This window comes from Lutra lutra, chromosome 9, assembly GCF_902655055.1.
Source record: "Lutra lutra chromosome 9, mLutLut1.2, whole genome shotgun sequence".
In the NCBI taxonomy this organism is placed as follows: domain Eukaryota; kingdom Metazoa; phylum Chordata; class Mammalia; order Carnivora; family Mustelidae; genus Lutra; species Lutra lutra.
Window position 1 is genome coordinate 31,493,625 of NC_062286.1, and position 15,477 is coordinate 31,509,101.

Below are 15,477 nucleotides of genomic sequence, written 5' to 3' on the forward strand. Positions count from 1 at the left end.
TCAATAAGCATCTGGACCTACCACTACCCTTTAGAAAGTGGCAAATGGTTTATTAGTAAGAAACAGGCCACTCTGTAACCTGGCAAATTATGTAATTTCTTATGAATTTCAGCTTCTGCATTTATAAAACTTGAAGGATTGTTGTCAAGATTATGTTACTGCATACAAACTCCTTGCTTTGCCTCATTTTCATATCTTTAGAATCAAGAAAACAGAGCTGATGTGTAACAGGCATTCAAAAATCAGTATTCATTCGTCTATGAGGCTTGTTAGCTCTCCCACCCACATTGTTCAAAATTAAAGAAAATAATAATAGACCTTGAATTAAAGATTTACCAATTATGAGTGCAAAATATAAATACTAGGAGAGAAAAGCATTCCTTTTAGAAATTTCTTGCTAACATTCTGATGTCTTGCATGAAAAATAGAAAACCCTGGAATTAGAACTATGCTAAAGAAATTAAGGAAGAACAAACATTCTCCTCTCAAATATATATGTTGGTTGAATAGCTAAATGGTATTACCAAGTAAATAAGTTAATAATGCCCTTTGATCCTTTGGCACACAGAAACTTATAAAGGTTCAAAACTAAATTCTTTATTGGCCTATTATAGACTTGGTCACAGTAAAACTGCCTCTGTAACTATAGTAAGTGAACTAGAAGCACAGTTAAAAGTTAAAAAGTGTCATTACATGAAGATAAAGGGGAAATTAGAATGTTTTAGACGTTTCAGAATGCATCTAAACTGTCTGGCACATAATTTATAAGAAATCTTAAAAGCACTAATATGAGGGAGACTGGAAGTCCAAAGAAAAGAAAAAAAATAGACAATGGGACTAAGGGACATAGTAGGGTCAGTGCTTTCAACTTATAATTCAAAATACATTTACCAATTTTTAAATGAAAATTAGGTCCGGGGGCACCTGCGTAGCTCAGCGGGTTAAGCCTCTGCCTTTGGCTTAGGTCATGATCCCAGGATTCTGGGATAGAGCCTCACATCGGGCTCTCTGCTCAGTGGGGAGCCTGCTTCCCCCTCTCTCTCTGCCTGCTGCTCTGCCTACTTGTGAGCTCTCTCTGTCAAATAAATAAAATCTTTAAAAAAAAAAAAAAAAGAAAGAAAAGAAAATTAGGTCCCAAAAGTTTTGTTTTAAAATTTTAAACCAGGGCGCCTGGGTGGCTCGGTTGGGTGTCGTCAGCCTTCAGCTCCAGTTGTAGTCCCAGGCTCCCTGCTCCACAGGAAGCCTGCTTCTCCCCTCTCTTACTCCCTCTGCTTGTGTTCCCTCTCCTGCTGTGTCTCTGTCTGTCAAATGGATAAATAAAGTCTTAAAAAATAAATTAAATAAAATTTTAAACCAATACAGCTAATTATACCTAGCATCCTCTCCTTTAATGGGAGGGGGAAAGGTAGGAAGAGAGACTCAGTAAAGATTTTTAAACATTCTTTTTGATCCTAATACATGGATACACTACAGAATAAAGACAAAAAAATATATAGAATTTCATTAAATTGACACAACCAACATCATATTGTAGTTGCTCCTAAACTTCTTTCCTACACATTTAGTTTTTAGGTATAAACTTACTACATGTTGAATTTAGCGACACATCTTTTTAGTATGAGCAGTTTCTATATAATCTTCATAATCGCACACACACCACTAAAGAAATAAACAGAAAAAGGTTCTAAAATGCAACATTCTGAAGCAAAACACCTATTCCTCATTGGAGGCTATTCAAGGTTCTTTCAGCTTTAAAAGCAGCCACCTCTTACTCAAGATCACTTCATACAGTTAAAACTCCTATGGCACACATTTATGCCAATCAAACTTCTAATTATATTCCAATTTGTTCCAATTATTTCACTTTTTTATCCACAAAACTACCAATCCTGAGGGCAGAATGATGCACTATGCAAAGTCACTGAATTATATTCACATATAAAACACTTTACCATGGACTAAATATCAAAAAGTATACAGGCTAAAATTGGACAGGCCACTCAAAGTGATTCAAATAATTCAACTTCAACAAACAGTCCTATTTCTTTAATGCCCAATGTTCAGGTCATGGTCATAATTAACATCAAAGTATCGACACAGTTATTACTTCTCTAAAGTTTCCACCAGTATTTGCTCATCAACGGGTTTTCTAATATTGCTTCAGTATTTCTTCACTTTAAGGAAGTAACTTTAAAAGCCCAATATTTAAAAAAAAAGGGGGGGGATAAACCAGAAATAGCCATCTCTTTCTAACTTCATGAGACAATGCAACCCATAGGGCAAGCCTAGCACTAACATGCAAGGTCTAAATAAGGCTAAAGGTCTGCTTCAATAAATGAAGCTCCAGACAAAAACTTAACTTCCAATATCCACTTCAAATGACTAACAAATGATAGTCATCTTAATGACACTTTAAGAAATGGGCTTTCTTCTGCTGTGTAGATTGCCAATTCATACCTCCAAGAATAAACAATATGTAACTGTGGTTTCTGAGGTTCATAAGTGGAGGATAACAGGTTCGCCAAGTCATCCACCTCTCTATAAAGTCATCAAGAGAATTAATAAAAAAGACGCCATGATGGAAGGTGTCACTTAACACTTCTACTACTGCTTCTTTGAAGCAACGATTCCTGTCGGACATCTCTGATCACTCTCTCACCATCATCTATTTATGCATCCTTTCAAAACTCAGAACTCCACATAAATTTTTATAAGTTTGAAGCAATCAAGCAATCAAACAATCTCAGCAAATATACTGAAATTTCTTTGCTGTTTGTATATTTTAAGTTAGTCTGTGCCTGATGCCTATAACCAAAACCCCAAACATAGTCACCAAGGAAAAAATAATAAAATCAACTCCAGACTACCCATACTAAGAAGAGAACAACAGCCGGGCATACTCCAAAAATAATTAGAATTTTTGAGTATCTATTTTGGCAGCAAATTCACTTTTCTGATTATGTTTTCACTTAAGGCAATATTCTTAAGCATACAGCAGCTGTGGGAAGTGAAAGGAGGAGCCTGAGTGAATACAAAACACAAAATAAAACAAACTAGGATAAAACACTGATTGCTCATGGTCTGCGTAAGAACTCAACAACACAAACCTACACAAATAATGCCTACCCTTAATCTACCCCCCTTTTACTTACCAATTAATTCTTAAATATTTCAAAATAAACAACAAAAAAAAAATCAGTTTTTAAGCACCACTACTTAAAATTCTAAAGACGAAGGGTGTAATCAACTCATTTAAACATTAAAGCAGTAGTATTTAACAAGGAATCATGGACTGATTTGAAAATCAGATGAGGGGCGCCTGGGTGGCTCAGTGGGTTAAGCCGCTGCCTTCGGCTCAGGTCATGATCCCAGGTCCTGGGTTCAAGCCCCACATCGGGCTTTCTGCTCAGCAGGGAGCCTGCTTCCTCCTCTCTCTGCCTGCCTCTCTGCCTACTTGTGATTTCTCTCTGTCAAATAAATAAATAAAATAAAATAAATAAAAAAAAGAAAATCAGATGAAAGGTGCCGTAATCTATTTCACATACAACCTGGCTGAGGAGTGAAAAGTGATCATGGATCCACAAAAATACATCCATGCATCATCCCAGAAGGTTAAGACTAAGAGGTTTAAAAGAAATACAAAGGTTCTAAAGAAATACAATCACAGGCAAACAATATATACTATGACATCAATATATACTTAAACATCAAGGCTTTTACCATACTGTTTTCAATCTGCATGAAGTCCCTATGAGCCTTACCATATTGTCCCAAATTTCTCCAGAGCCTCCACAAGGTCTGCTTCCACCACAGATTCACAGAGTCCTCGAACATGGACAACAGGTGAAACAGAAACTTTATGATGACTTCCACCTGCCTCCTAGCAAAAGAAAATAATTTATAGTTAAAAACTTTCAAAGTCTAAATTGCATCTTTAGTAACTTCAATCCTGCATTAAAAAGCAAGCAAGCAAACAAACAAAACCCCAAACCAAATTGCATTCACAAGTTAGCAAAAGGACCTGAGAAAAAAATCATCAATTAAATGTTCGGCATGAAAATTTTGATTTTTTTTCTTTTTTTAAGATTTTAATTTATTTGACAGAACACAGGCAGGCAGAGCAGCAGGCAGGGGAGAGAGAGAAAAAGGATCCTCACCGAGCGGAGAGCCCCCCCCCATATGTTTGTACATATACACCAAAAAAATCTATTAAAGGTTTTTTTCCTCCTACAAGCAGACTAATCTAAAAGCACAAATGTTTTAGCTTTAAAACTTGAGAATCATTTTAAGAAAATTAAATCTCTTTATGGCTATTTTAAAAGCGTCTTTTTACTGTTTACTTTATAACTTAAAAAATTACATCATGGCTTAAAGAAAAGAGCTAATTTAAATATATAAAGTAACCATGTGACTACTCTCTTACACTATTGTCAAATTCAACAAATAAATTCAGTCCTCTGCAAATACTAATTCAATACTTGGAATGTCACTTGAATTGCTTATGCTAAGTCTTTTCTATGGTCAAGCAGATATTCATTACACACCACTAAGTTTGAAATGAATCATTCTGATTGTACACCATGTAACCAAACACTCCATTAACAACCTTAACAGATGAGACTGCCTAAGTAAAACTCAACAACTAAATGTGCATTATCATCATTAAGCTACTAAATATAACTGAACAGCAATGCAGGAAAATAGCTCTAAATCATACCTGAAAACTTAATTTGGAACATATACTTAAAGTTTAAATAGTAAGTTTTACTCTAAAAATAATGAGACAACAATTAACTTCAAGAAATAAGACAGTCATCTTTGCTATCCTTAGAAATCAGCTGGTGAAGGTAAACGTTCAGAAGAAAACTACATTGGCCAAGACTCTTCAAAAAGTTAGTATAAAAAAATAGTGGAAGATTTTAGATTAAGACTAAAGAGAGACAACAACCAAAGGCAATACTTAAGTATTCATAATAGTAAATACTGGTATAAAAGACATCTTAGGGATAACTGGAGAAATTTAAATATAGACAGGATATTATATTATGCAATAGAACTACTGTCTTAGGTATACCATTATAATGGTAATGTTTATGTGAAAAGAATATCCTTATTCTTTTTTTTCCCCTAAAGATTTATTTTTTTATTTGACAGAGAGAGAGATCACAAGTAGGCAGAGAGGCAGGCAGAGACAGAGGGGGAAGCAGGCTCCCTGATGAGCAGAGCCTGATGTGGGGCTTGATCCCAGGACACTGAGATCATGACCTGAGCCGAAGGCAAGAGGCTTAACCCACTGAGCCACCCAGGCACCCCAAGAAATCCTTATTTGGGGGCGCCTGGGTGGCTCAGTGGGTTAAGCCTCTGCCTTCGGCTCAGGTCATGATCCCAGGTCCTGGGTTCGAGCCCCACATCGGGCTTTCTGCTCAGCAGGGAGCCTGCTTCCTCCTCTCTCTCTGCCTGCCTCTCTGCTTACTTGTGATTTCTCTCGTCAAAATAAATAAATAAAATCTTAAAAAAAAAAAAAAAGATTAAAAAAAAAAAAAAAAGAATATCCTTATTTTAGGAAAGCTGGGATATTTAGGGATGGATCGTCATGATATATGCAACTTACTTCCAAAGTTTAGGGGGAAAATGTACATAAATATAGACAGACACATATGGAGATGAAATCCCAAATGGCAAAATGTTAAAAACTGATTAATCAGGGACACCTGGGTGGGTGGCTCAGTTGGTTAAGCAGCTGCCTTCGGCTCAGGTCATGATCCCAGCATCCTGGGATCGAGTCCCGCATCGGGCTCCTTGCTTGGCGGGGAGCCTGCTTCTCTCTCTCTGTCTCCCTGCCATTCTGTCTGCCTGTGCTCGCTCGCTCTCCTCTCTCTCTGACAAATAAATAAAATCTTAAAAAAAAAAAAAGAGTTACAAAAAAAAAAACTGATTAATCTAGGTGAAGAACATATGTAATTGAATATTTCACAGAATAAAAAGTTGGGAAATTATTTTATTATGTAATACTTAAGGCCTACAATAAGGTATGAAGAACAATATAAACCGTCATTAACTCACCGCTTGGTTTAAAAAATAAAACACTACCAGTCAGCTGAATATATCTACCTCCCTTCCCATCGTGGATATCCATTATCTTGAATACAATGCTTAAAAGAATGACCATTTTCAAATTGGTCTTCTCTCAAAGAAATGGATTCCAGGACCAATTTTTTTAAATCCCTCAAAAATACCTTATGTTAATATATTATTATTTAATTTTATTTCCTGAATGGAACAGTTCAAAATGTAAGTCATTCTTCAGAAGCTAAAAGCTATTAAATGTAAACACTATGCTACTTAGGGGAAGATACAATTATCTCAACTTCAAGGCAGAAAACATATTCTGTCCCCCTTGTTATTTCCCTAATACCCACTCAGTGAATCTGCCATTCATGAGTTTATCTACCTTGATATTTCTCTCATCTTTGTATTATGGCCCCTTTTCCTGAACTTAAATTTTTTTCATCCTTTCGGTGAAAATAAAAAAAAAAGAAACCCCCCAGGGTTGTTTCCAAATATAAAACTGATATACTAATGATATATTTTCAAACAATATTTTTACCACCCCCTTTGCCCCAAATATTAAAAGTTCTGGGGTGGATTTTTTTGGGTTTTTTTTTTTGTTTGGAGAAAGAGAGAGCAAGTGTGCACAAGCAGGGGAATGGGGCAGGGGAAGACGAGCAAGATTCTTAAGCAGGCTCCACGCCTAGCGCAGAGCCCAACACTGGGGCTCAATCATGACCCAAGGCAAAATCAAGAGTCAGATGCTTAACTGAGCCACCTGATGCCCCCTAAAACTTTTCTCAAATCAGTATTTTCTTATCTCTACCTTTCCTATATACTGGTGGTGAGAAATCTGAAAATCAGCTGTACAATTTCTTTTATTACGTTAAAATTACCTCTTTTGAAGTATTATATTATGCATCTAACTACTAATTGGCGAATAAATCAGTATTATTTACCCATGCATGTATTAACACTTTGTCTTCTCCAGTTCAAAAGTTTCTTTTTAAAATCCTTTCTCATACAGAAGCCCAAATTCCTTCCATTTCTAATTATTTAGTTATCTAGGCTCCATCCAGACCTATTTCAGACTAAAAACAATATTCCAAGTGAGCACTCAGCAAATGAAGGCATGCCTTCATTTACATACACTTTTTTTTTCTTTTTTAATTACTCTATCCTTTCCTTATGCAAACTTTGTCAACTATAATGGAGGCATTCCTTGGTCCCCTTTACAGGCTATAGACCAGTCTAGTTACAACCACTTCCAACTCCCAGCCCCTTAAAGGCTATCTGAAGGACCAACTCTATAACAACAACTTTAAGTGCGAATTTTGACTATTGTTGATTAAAGAGCACACTCTTCTGAAGAGAAGGGAAGCTCAGTAGAGTATAAATGAAGCTTCTATCTGAGAAAAAATAAGAAGGCCCATTAATGCCTCTTCACATAGTAAAGCAACAACTGTAAACCAGTAAAGCCAGGCACAATGTCCTTACTAGGCTTTTTTTGTTTTCCCACATCTCCATGCCCAACACATGCTCAACAGCAACTGAACAACCTTCTTCTGCCCTCTTACAATTACAGGATTAAAAAAGTCCAACCTCAGGTGCCTGGGTGGCTCAGTCTGTTAAGTGGCTGCCTTCAGCTCAGGTCATGATCCCAGGGTTCTGGGATAGAGTCCCACATCAGCTCCCTACTCCACGGAGAGCCTGCTTGTCCCTCTCCCTCTGCCTGCTGCTCTGACTACTTGTGATCTCTGTCAAATAAATAAGTAAAATCTTAAAAAAAAAAAAAAAACCTCCAACCTCAAACTCAGTAATTTATTTGCCAACACCAGACACAGAACCACTGCCAAGTGATTATCCAGCTTCTCCTTACATATCTCCAATGACAGGAAACCATCTACTCATGAGACAATCCATCATATTTTTAGAAATTCTTCCTAATATGCATCCAAATCACCCTCTCTGTCACTTTGTATCCAAAATGGCCTTTGAAGTCAGACCAGCATTTGAATCTGGACACTTACTGGCTCATTGATCTTAGGCTAATTACTTTGCTGAGCCTCAGTTTCACTATTTTAAAAAAATCCGTATCACATAAATTACTGTAAATAAATATACAATATACTAATATAAAATGTCTAGCACAGTGACAGATGTAGTTTATTTAGCAATGGTTTCAAGAAATATTAAATGATGCCACCTACCCTTATCTACATTTCCTTCTTCTACATGATAACCTTCCAATTATTTGTAATGATTGCTCACACCACACCTAAATATACCCGTCAGGCTGAACAGCCCCAGATTCTTCTGTCATTCCTCTTCTAATGAGATTTAAAGTGTCTTTTCCATTCGGGTATCATTCTCTTGAGTGCATTAGAATTTATCACATAAAGAAAAGAATTCTCTCTCCCTCCCCTCTCTCTGTCAAATAAATAAATCTTTTTTTAAAAAGTGGGGGGCACCTGGGTGGCTCAGTGGGTTGAAGCCTCTACCTCAGCTCAGGTCATGATCTCGGGGTCCTGGATCGAGTCCCGCATCAGGCTCTCTGCTCAGCGGGGAGCCTGCTTCCCCCCTCTCTCTCTGCCTGCCTCTCTGCCTACTTGTGATCTCTGTCTGTCAAATAAATAAATAAAATCTTTAAAAAAAAAAAAAAAGAAGGGATATATATAGACACTGGGAAGAAGAGTGTTTTCTATTTGCTAGCTGTAAGAATGTAAGTCTAGCTTTATAAATACATAGAGGAAACGGGGCATACAGAAGCAAGTCTCAGCGACATCATCTAAATCCCTAGACCCAGCCATGCCTACCTACTGCCACAACTTGGCTTTCTCGGTGACGTGGGCCAATAATTCCCTACCTCTGTCCTGCCACTTTTGTATTGCTTAAGCTCACCTGAATTGTTGCTGTGGCTGCAATTACAAGCTTTCAAACTTGTTTTCAATTCATAGAGGCAAAAAAAGCGCTAAATGAATCACAGATTCTTAGATATGGAATTTTTAACTTTTATATCTCCATCACTGAGAACAGCAGCCAGCACATAAGAGGGCCTCAAGTATTGTTTTTTGATCAGTTAAGAGATCACACTGTTCATCTAATCCAACCTACTCATGAGATAGTTGAGTTCCAGAGATGTTAAGTGACAAAGCATACTGGTAGCAGATCCAAGACACCTGCCTTGGTTGGGCTTATGGCTCTACTAAGAGCTCTTTCAACTGTATGTACTAACACAAAGAAATATAGTCAATTATTAAAACCAAAAGATAGTAAAACTTAGTATTTTTCAATTTTTCCCTAATACCAAGCCAGAAAATCCTCACCTCACTCTATTGGAATAGCTTAGCTAAAGGAGACAGAGAACATTATTGCTAAAGAAGCCTCAAGACGCTGGCACTTACCTCCAGGGAACACACCCTTTAACTTATTTATTGCCCAGAGTGTAGTTACTATGCTCACCGTCAGCCTCTAAACTTTTCCTATGGGAGCTAGCTAACAAAGTGACCTCATCTCATCTCCTATCCTATATTCATCCAATAAGCCATCATAATACTCCTATACATCTCTGTAATTCAGATCCTTAAAGTATAGGAGTGTGTTTTAATTCAAACTAGAGGGACGCCTGGGTGGCTCAGTTGGTTGGGCGGCTGCCTTCGGCTCGGGTCATGATCCCAGCGTCCTGGGATCAAGTCCCACATCGGGCTCCTTGCTTGGCGGGGAGCCTGCTTCTCCCTCTGCCTCTGCCTGCCATTCTGTCTGCCTGTGCTCGCTCGCTCTCCTCTCTCTCTGACAAATAAATAAAATCTTAAAAAAATAAATAAATAAAAAAAATAAATTCAAACTAGATTCTCTACCTAATATATATCATTAGGAAATCCTAGGATCTACATTTTTATCTTGGCATTTTGCCATTTTGTAAGTCTATTTATTAAAAGTTGAGAAACTTAAATTTCCACCACATCAGCAAACAAACCATTTTAACAATCTGATTTGCCTCTTGAGTCACTGACAGAAAAGAATAAAAGAAAAACTTGAAAGTCTCCAAAATGAATTAGCACTCCATAAATCTTTATTGATACCAGTCTTTTAAAAAGCAGATATTTCTATATAACCTCCCCATTTAATTCCTCAATTGGTTTTGCCAAGTAAAACTCCAATATTTGGGAGTCAAGCTGCTTTCTTAAAAATAAGTAGATACAAAATTTACTATTAATATGATCCTGAAGGTCCTGACTGCTAAATTTAAGACAACCACTCACTCTAAGAATAACTAAATGTATAATACATCACAAACCTCCATAATCCAGCTTTGTTCAACAATGCAGCCCAGTGAATCTGAGACACTCTAGGAATTTTTGATCTTCAAATTAAGTGCCAGAAGCCATAAATTTGAAGACTGTCTTATTTCTCATATCCAACGTACCACCTCATTTCTTTTTTTCCTAACTCATTTCTCCATGCACCTTAACACATCATGACCATTCACAATTATCAACTCATTTTTATTTTTTTTTTTTAAAGATTTTATTTACTTATTTGACGGACAGAGATCACAAGTAGTCAGAGAGGCAGGCAGAGAGAGAGGAGGAAACAGGCTCCCTGCTGAACAGAGAGCCCGATGCAGGGCTCGATCCCAGCACCCTGGGATCATGACCTGAGCTGAAGGCAGAGGCTTATCCCACTGAGCCACCCAGGCATCCCCTATCAACTCATTTTTAAATAGGAGCATTTGTAAAAACACTGATTTCCTTTTTATTTTTTTTTAAGATTTGACACAGTACACAAGAGGGGAGGAGCAAAGGGAGAGGGACAAGTAGACTGCCAGCTCAGTGGCCAAGGTGGGGCTCGATCTCACGACCCTGAAATCAGGACCTAGGCAGAAATCAATAGCTCAGATGCTTAACTGACTGAGCCACCCATCACTGCTTTTCCTAAATACTCACTTTTCTCTTTAAATCTAATTAATATATTATTAAAGCACTAGTGGGAACTTAATTATCTGAAGCTAAATAATGTAAATCTTTGAAGTCTTACTTTGCACCTTACAAACCTCCAACTGGAATTGAAAAGATTGCTTATCATTGTACCTAACCTGCATTTACTGTTGTTTAACAGTTTGACCACAAGGTATTTTCTTCCCTGGCTGGACTGGAGGACAACTGAGGTTGAGCCAAACCCATTTCAGTTAGATGAATTACCATATTTCTGGCTGATGACGCACTAGACATTAAACTTCTATCCAGGGAATGCCTATCCTAATAAAATTTTATTATGTGCAGGTTTCCACAGCTGCAATAATTTCAAAGTAGCACCACAATTTACATGAATAAAAAGGTTTAAAAACGGGAAAAATAAAACTTCATTAAAATTGACAGTGCAGTATTGGTTCTACAGTTAAATAAAAGCAATTCACTATCTCCTAAGAAACAAAACAGTAAGATAAACAAAAATTAGAATTTATAACTCAACCTGCAGGTATTAGTTTCTGCCTGGGTAATTTAAAAGCTGCATTACATTAATCACCAAACTACAACTTCAGGTATGGAAAGGTTCAACTTTTATATTTTACAGACTAAATGAACTCAAGAATAGTAATTAAGGGACTTTCCCAAAGGCACACCGATCGTATGCTAGCTAAGACTTCTGACTCTCTCTAAGCCCTGCCCAGTGCTATTTCCACTGCCAGATACAATTCACTCTAGATATATTAATTAGGTATTATTTTCTTCCCAACATCCAAAATAATACCACTGTCTTAATACCAAATCTATTTTTCAAAGAAAAAATTTTCATAAAAAAATTAAAGTATCTTTCCAAAACATGTAAAACGTTTCATGCTACTACACAAAAAACTCAAGACTTCTGGCAAAAGAAATACACCGATCCATCAGCTCCATCAAAAATATCGTTACTATATTCCTGCTTCCAAATTCCACAGTGGAATTGGTTTTGAACTGAAACTTTAAGAAAACATGCATTTCCTTTATTCACATGTTCAAGCCACATTTTGAATATTCCAAATACCTAGGCACAAAAAATCAAAAGCCATATCTAGCCACAAGGAAACACTTATTTTTAGAAAGAAAAAGTTCCTTTTTTCTAATGTGTTGAAACCTATGTGTCACTGTTTCATATTTGGAAACTCTAACACTGGGGACTACTGACCAGAATTTTTCACATAAAAATTCAACAACAGCTAAAAGGCTTATAATGTGCTTCTTATAAAATGGTGAAAAACATTCTGAGTAGAATATATGTGTATAATTTCTCAAACTTCAGATAAAGCTTCTTTTCAAAAAATCACAATTAAAATGTGATAAATGTTTAAACGACATCTAAGCCATTAAGACATCTTAAATGCACCAAAAAAGGGCAAAAACTTTTGCTTTGCTTTGTTTCCTTAAAGTCTCCACGCACTTAAGCAGAGTTACTACTGCTTGCTGTGGGTAAGACGATTTTCACATTCCTTCTGCCTCCACCTAACATTTCTGATAAGAGCAACAAGAATGTAAGAATGTGTGTTTAATGCAATTTCGAGTTCAGTTCCTCCTTTCGTGGGGCAAATCTGGTAAGATCTGTTTTACCTGAAAATAAGGATGGTGTTAACACCTACCAACACTTTTTTTTTTTTTGATCGAAGACGTAAAATCTGTACTGAGCAACGATCTTAAACCTGGGTAGCAAAGCATGCACGCCATGCCTGCCAAGAGTAAAAATTTTGAAATTAAACCTTCAGGGGAACTAAGGTGTGAGCGCAGAGCCCAATCTGTCATTCGGTTACAGCTCTGCCCGGGACCCAGATGGAGAGAGACCCCGGCGGAACCCACGCAACCATCCTGTGACCGAGACCGGCGCGCGGATGCTGCGGGCACAGGGGCAGAAGGGAGAGAAAGGGTCGTCCCGACGCCGGCCAGCAGCCGGAGGAGTTAAAGTAACAAAGAGCTAATCGCGCCCCAAAGCCCACCCGGAGCGGAAGCAACGCCGCCCCGCCGCCCCCGCCCGGATACCCTCCCCAAGTTCAGGGCCGGCAAACGACTCGCACGCGGGGCCTGCGGCCAGGCCGGAGCCGGGTTCCCGGTCGGGATGCGGGAAACAGGTAGGGCAAAGAATAAAAGCTCTAAAGAGAGGAGCCGGCGCTTCCCGACTGGGTCAGCGCAGCAGCGGGGGGAAAACTGGGCGCGCGGAAGGCCCCGGGGCCGAGTCCCCGTCGCCGGGCCCTGCTTCCCGGGGAGCCGCCAGGCACAGGGGACGGGGCGCCGCGCTTTGTTACCGGCTGTGAGAAGCTCCGAACGCCGCCGCCGCCATCGCCCCCGCCCCGGGGCGTCGGTTCCCGGCGGTTCTCGCCTTCCTCAGCGGAATAGTCGATCTCCCCTTCCTCGGTCTTGAGGCGCTTGGCCTGGCTCTCGTACTCGCGATCCTCCTCGTACGTCTCCCTGGGAGAGGATGAGGAGGAGGACATGGCGGCGGCCGGAGAGACCGGCGGGCAAGCGGGTGGGGGTGGCGGCGGGGCGCGGGCCTCCGACGCCGCCGGCCAGTCCCCGCCACTGGCCGAGTGTCTTCAGCGAAGGTCTGCGCTGCCGGGCCGGCCTCGGGGACCGGGCGCCCAGGAGCCGGGTGGGTGCAGGGAGCGGGCCGGGATGAGGGGGGCGCCCCGGGAGGAAGCTCCGGAGCAGCCGCTCCCCTTTATTACGGAGCCAACATTCAGCCTCTCCCTCCTCCTCCGTCTCCGCTCCCAACCCGGGGGAGCGAATCTAAGGATGGGGACGCGACCGTGGCTTCCGGTCTTCCCTCCTCCCCTAATCCGCTCCTCGCCGCCCAGGCCGAGCCTCCGCCCCCGCCTTAGCCGCCGCCGCGGAGGATCGAATCCAGCCGCAGCCCGCGGGAAGCGCCCCTCAGCCTGGGTCCTGCTCCCTATTGGCAGGGGGAAAAGTCGACCGGGCTTCCAATTGGCCGGAAGGGCTGTTCGTCAAGAGCCCACGGCTCGGCCTCGCCCCTCTCCCTGCGCCTGGTGAACTCGCCGCTGGCCTGCGAGTCCCGAGCGCCCAACGCTCGCCGCGCGCTACCCGGAGCCGTTGCTGCCCCGCGGCCGTTAGCGCTGTTGGGACTCAGCTGAAGGCAGGCGCCGAGTGAACCCCAGCGGGCGATGAGGCGTGCAGTGGAGCCAGGGCTGCGGGTGTTAACCGCCCTCCCGCTAATTTAAATGCTTTTATTACTTCTCTTCAAGAGGATGAGGAAAACCTCTAAAATCCCTGCAAATAGACCTCGCACAACCCTTAAAACTACAGAGGTTGAGGGGAGAAAAGGGCTTGGAACCATGCAAGTAGGATTCTCCCTATGCTGTGTGCAAAATCTAATGAAAGTGGGTGCCCTCTCCCCCAGCCCCTCAAGCTGGATTTTCGAGAATAGCAGTCAAGATTTCCATTTAGCAAGGTGCAAGTCTGAAGAAGACGCCGCACGCGGGGGAATGTCAGTTTGATCAGTCAGCACTCGTTTGCCATCTAGACCCCTCTTTCCCGCCAGTTACAGGGGACTGGTTTGTGTAAGTTTTTGCTCCAGTTAAATGCGTTTTAAATCATCCATATAATACGTCATCCTTCATCCCAACCTTTTCCTATCGGGAGGATCTGTTCATTTCACATTATCATTTATTTTCGGAAGATACAAAAGCCGATCAAAATTCAGTTTGTCCTTCAGACCACAGCTCACTTCCTCCGTGGTGCCCTGAGGACTCTTCCAAGCTTCTAGCTGCTTTCTCTTTTTCCAGCAGGTCCCTTTACGCTTACCTCTTAAGGGTGTTCTGTTTTAAAGACCAGAAATGCTTGAAGACGAACTGTACTCTCTTTCACCTTTGCAAATCCAGTTCCAGTGCAGATCCCTGGCACAAGTTAGGTACTCAACAATGCTGAAGGATCCGTCCTTGGGAAGTAAAGGTCCAGTATCGTATTAGGAAAGAAACTAGCAAATCTAACCCAACCTAACTACCCTCTGTGACTTAACCCTTGGAGGATTGCCTAGGATGTAGATCCCTTAAGTGTTTCCAGGGATCAAGATGCCTTAAGTATGTCCTTGGTCTTTATCCCTCAGAGGCTCCTCTAAATGTGGCTCTTTCTTTCCTGTGTGGACTGTTTCCTCCTCCCCCCTCATTCTTCCTCATTTCCAAAGTCATTTCTTTCAAAAAAGCAATTTTTATTTATTGTTGGCAGTACTTTAACATACATTATTTTGTACTTCATAATTTACACTGCCTGTCATTTGGGGGGAAAAAATTGCAAGCTTTTCACAGCACCGTAGAACTTATAATCAAATTTGTGTGCAGCTGCAAGTGTACACTGACAAAATAGAACTAAAAAAATTTTGGAAATTTATTTTTTAAATTAAGATAGAATGGAAGTGGACAAAAGAAATATCAACGAGGGAGCTGCAGTA

The 15,477-nt window shown here is 40.4% G+C and overlaps 1 protein-coding gene across 2 annotated transcripts in view; it reads right to left on the reverse strand.

Annotated features, from left to right (window-relative positions):
- The window catches only part of HNRNPLL (heterogeneous nuclear ribonucleoprotein L like), a 45,423-nt gene extending 31,391 nt beyond the window's left edge, over positions 1 to 14,032 (reverse strand). Inside the window, exons 1-2 of one of the 2 annotated variants that reach the window (XM_047744875.1) lie at positions 13,322 to 14,032; positions 3,762 to 3,880 (exon numbers count right to left, since the gene is read on the reverse strand). In XM_047744875.1, the coding sequence (XP_047600831.1) occupies positions 3,762 to 3,880; positions 13,322 to 13,510 (308 nt within the window). In that variant the 5' untranslated portion in view covers positions 13,511 to 14,032. The remainder of the gene's footprint in view (positions 1 to 3,761; positions 3,881 to 13,321) is intronic. The other variant, XM_047744874.1, reaches the window with a different exon arrangement.
- Between the last annotated feature and the right edge of the window lie 1,445 nt (positions 14,033 to 15,477).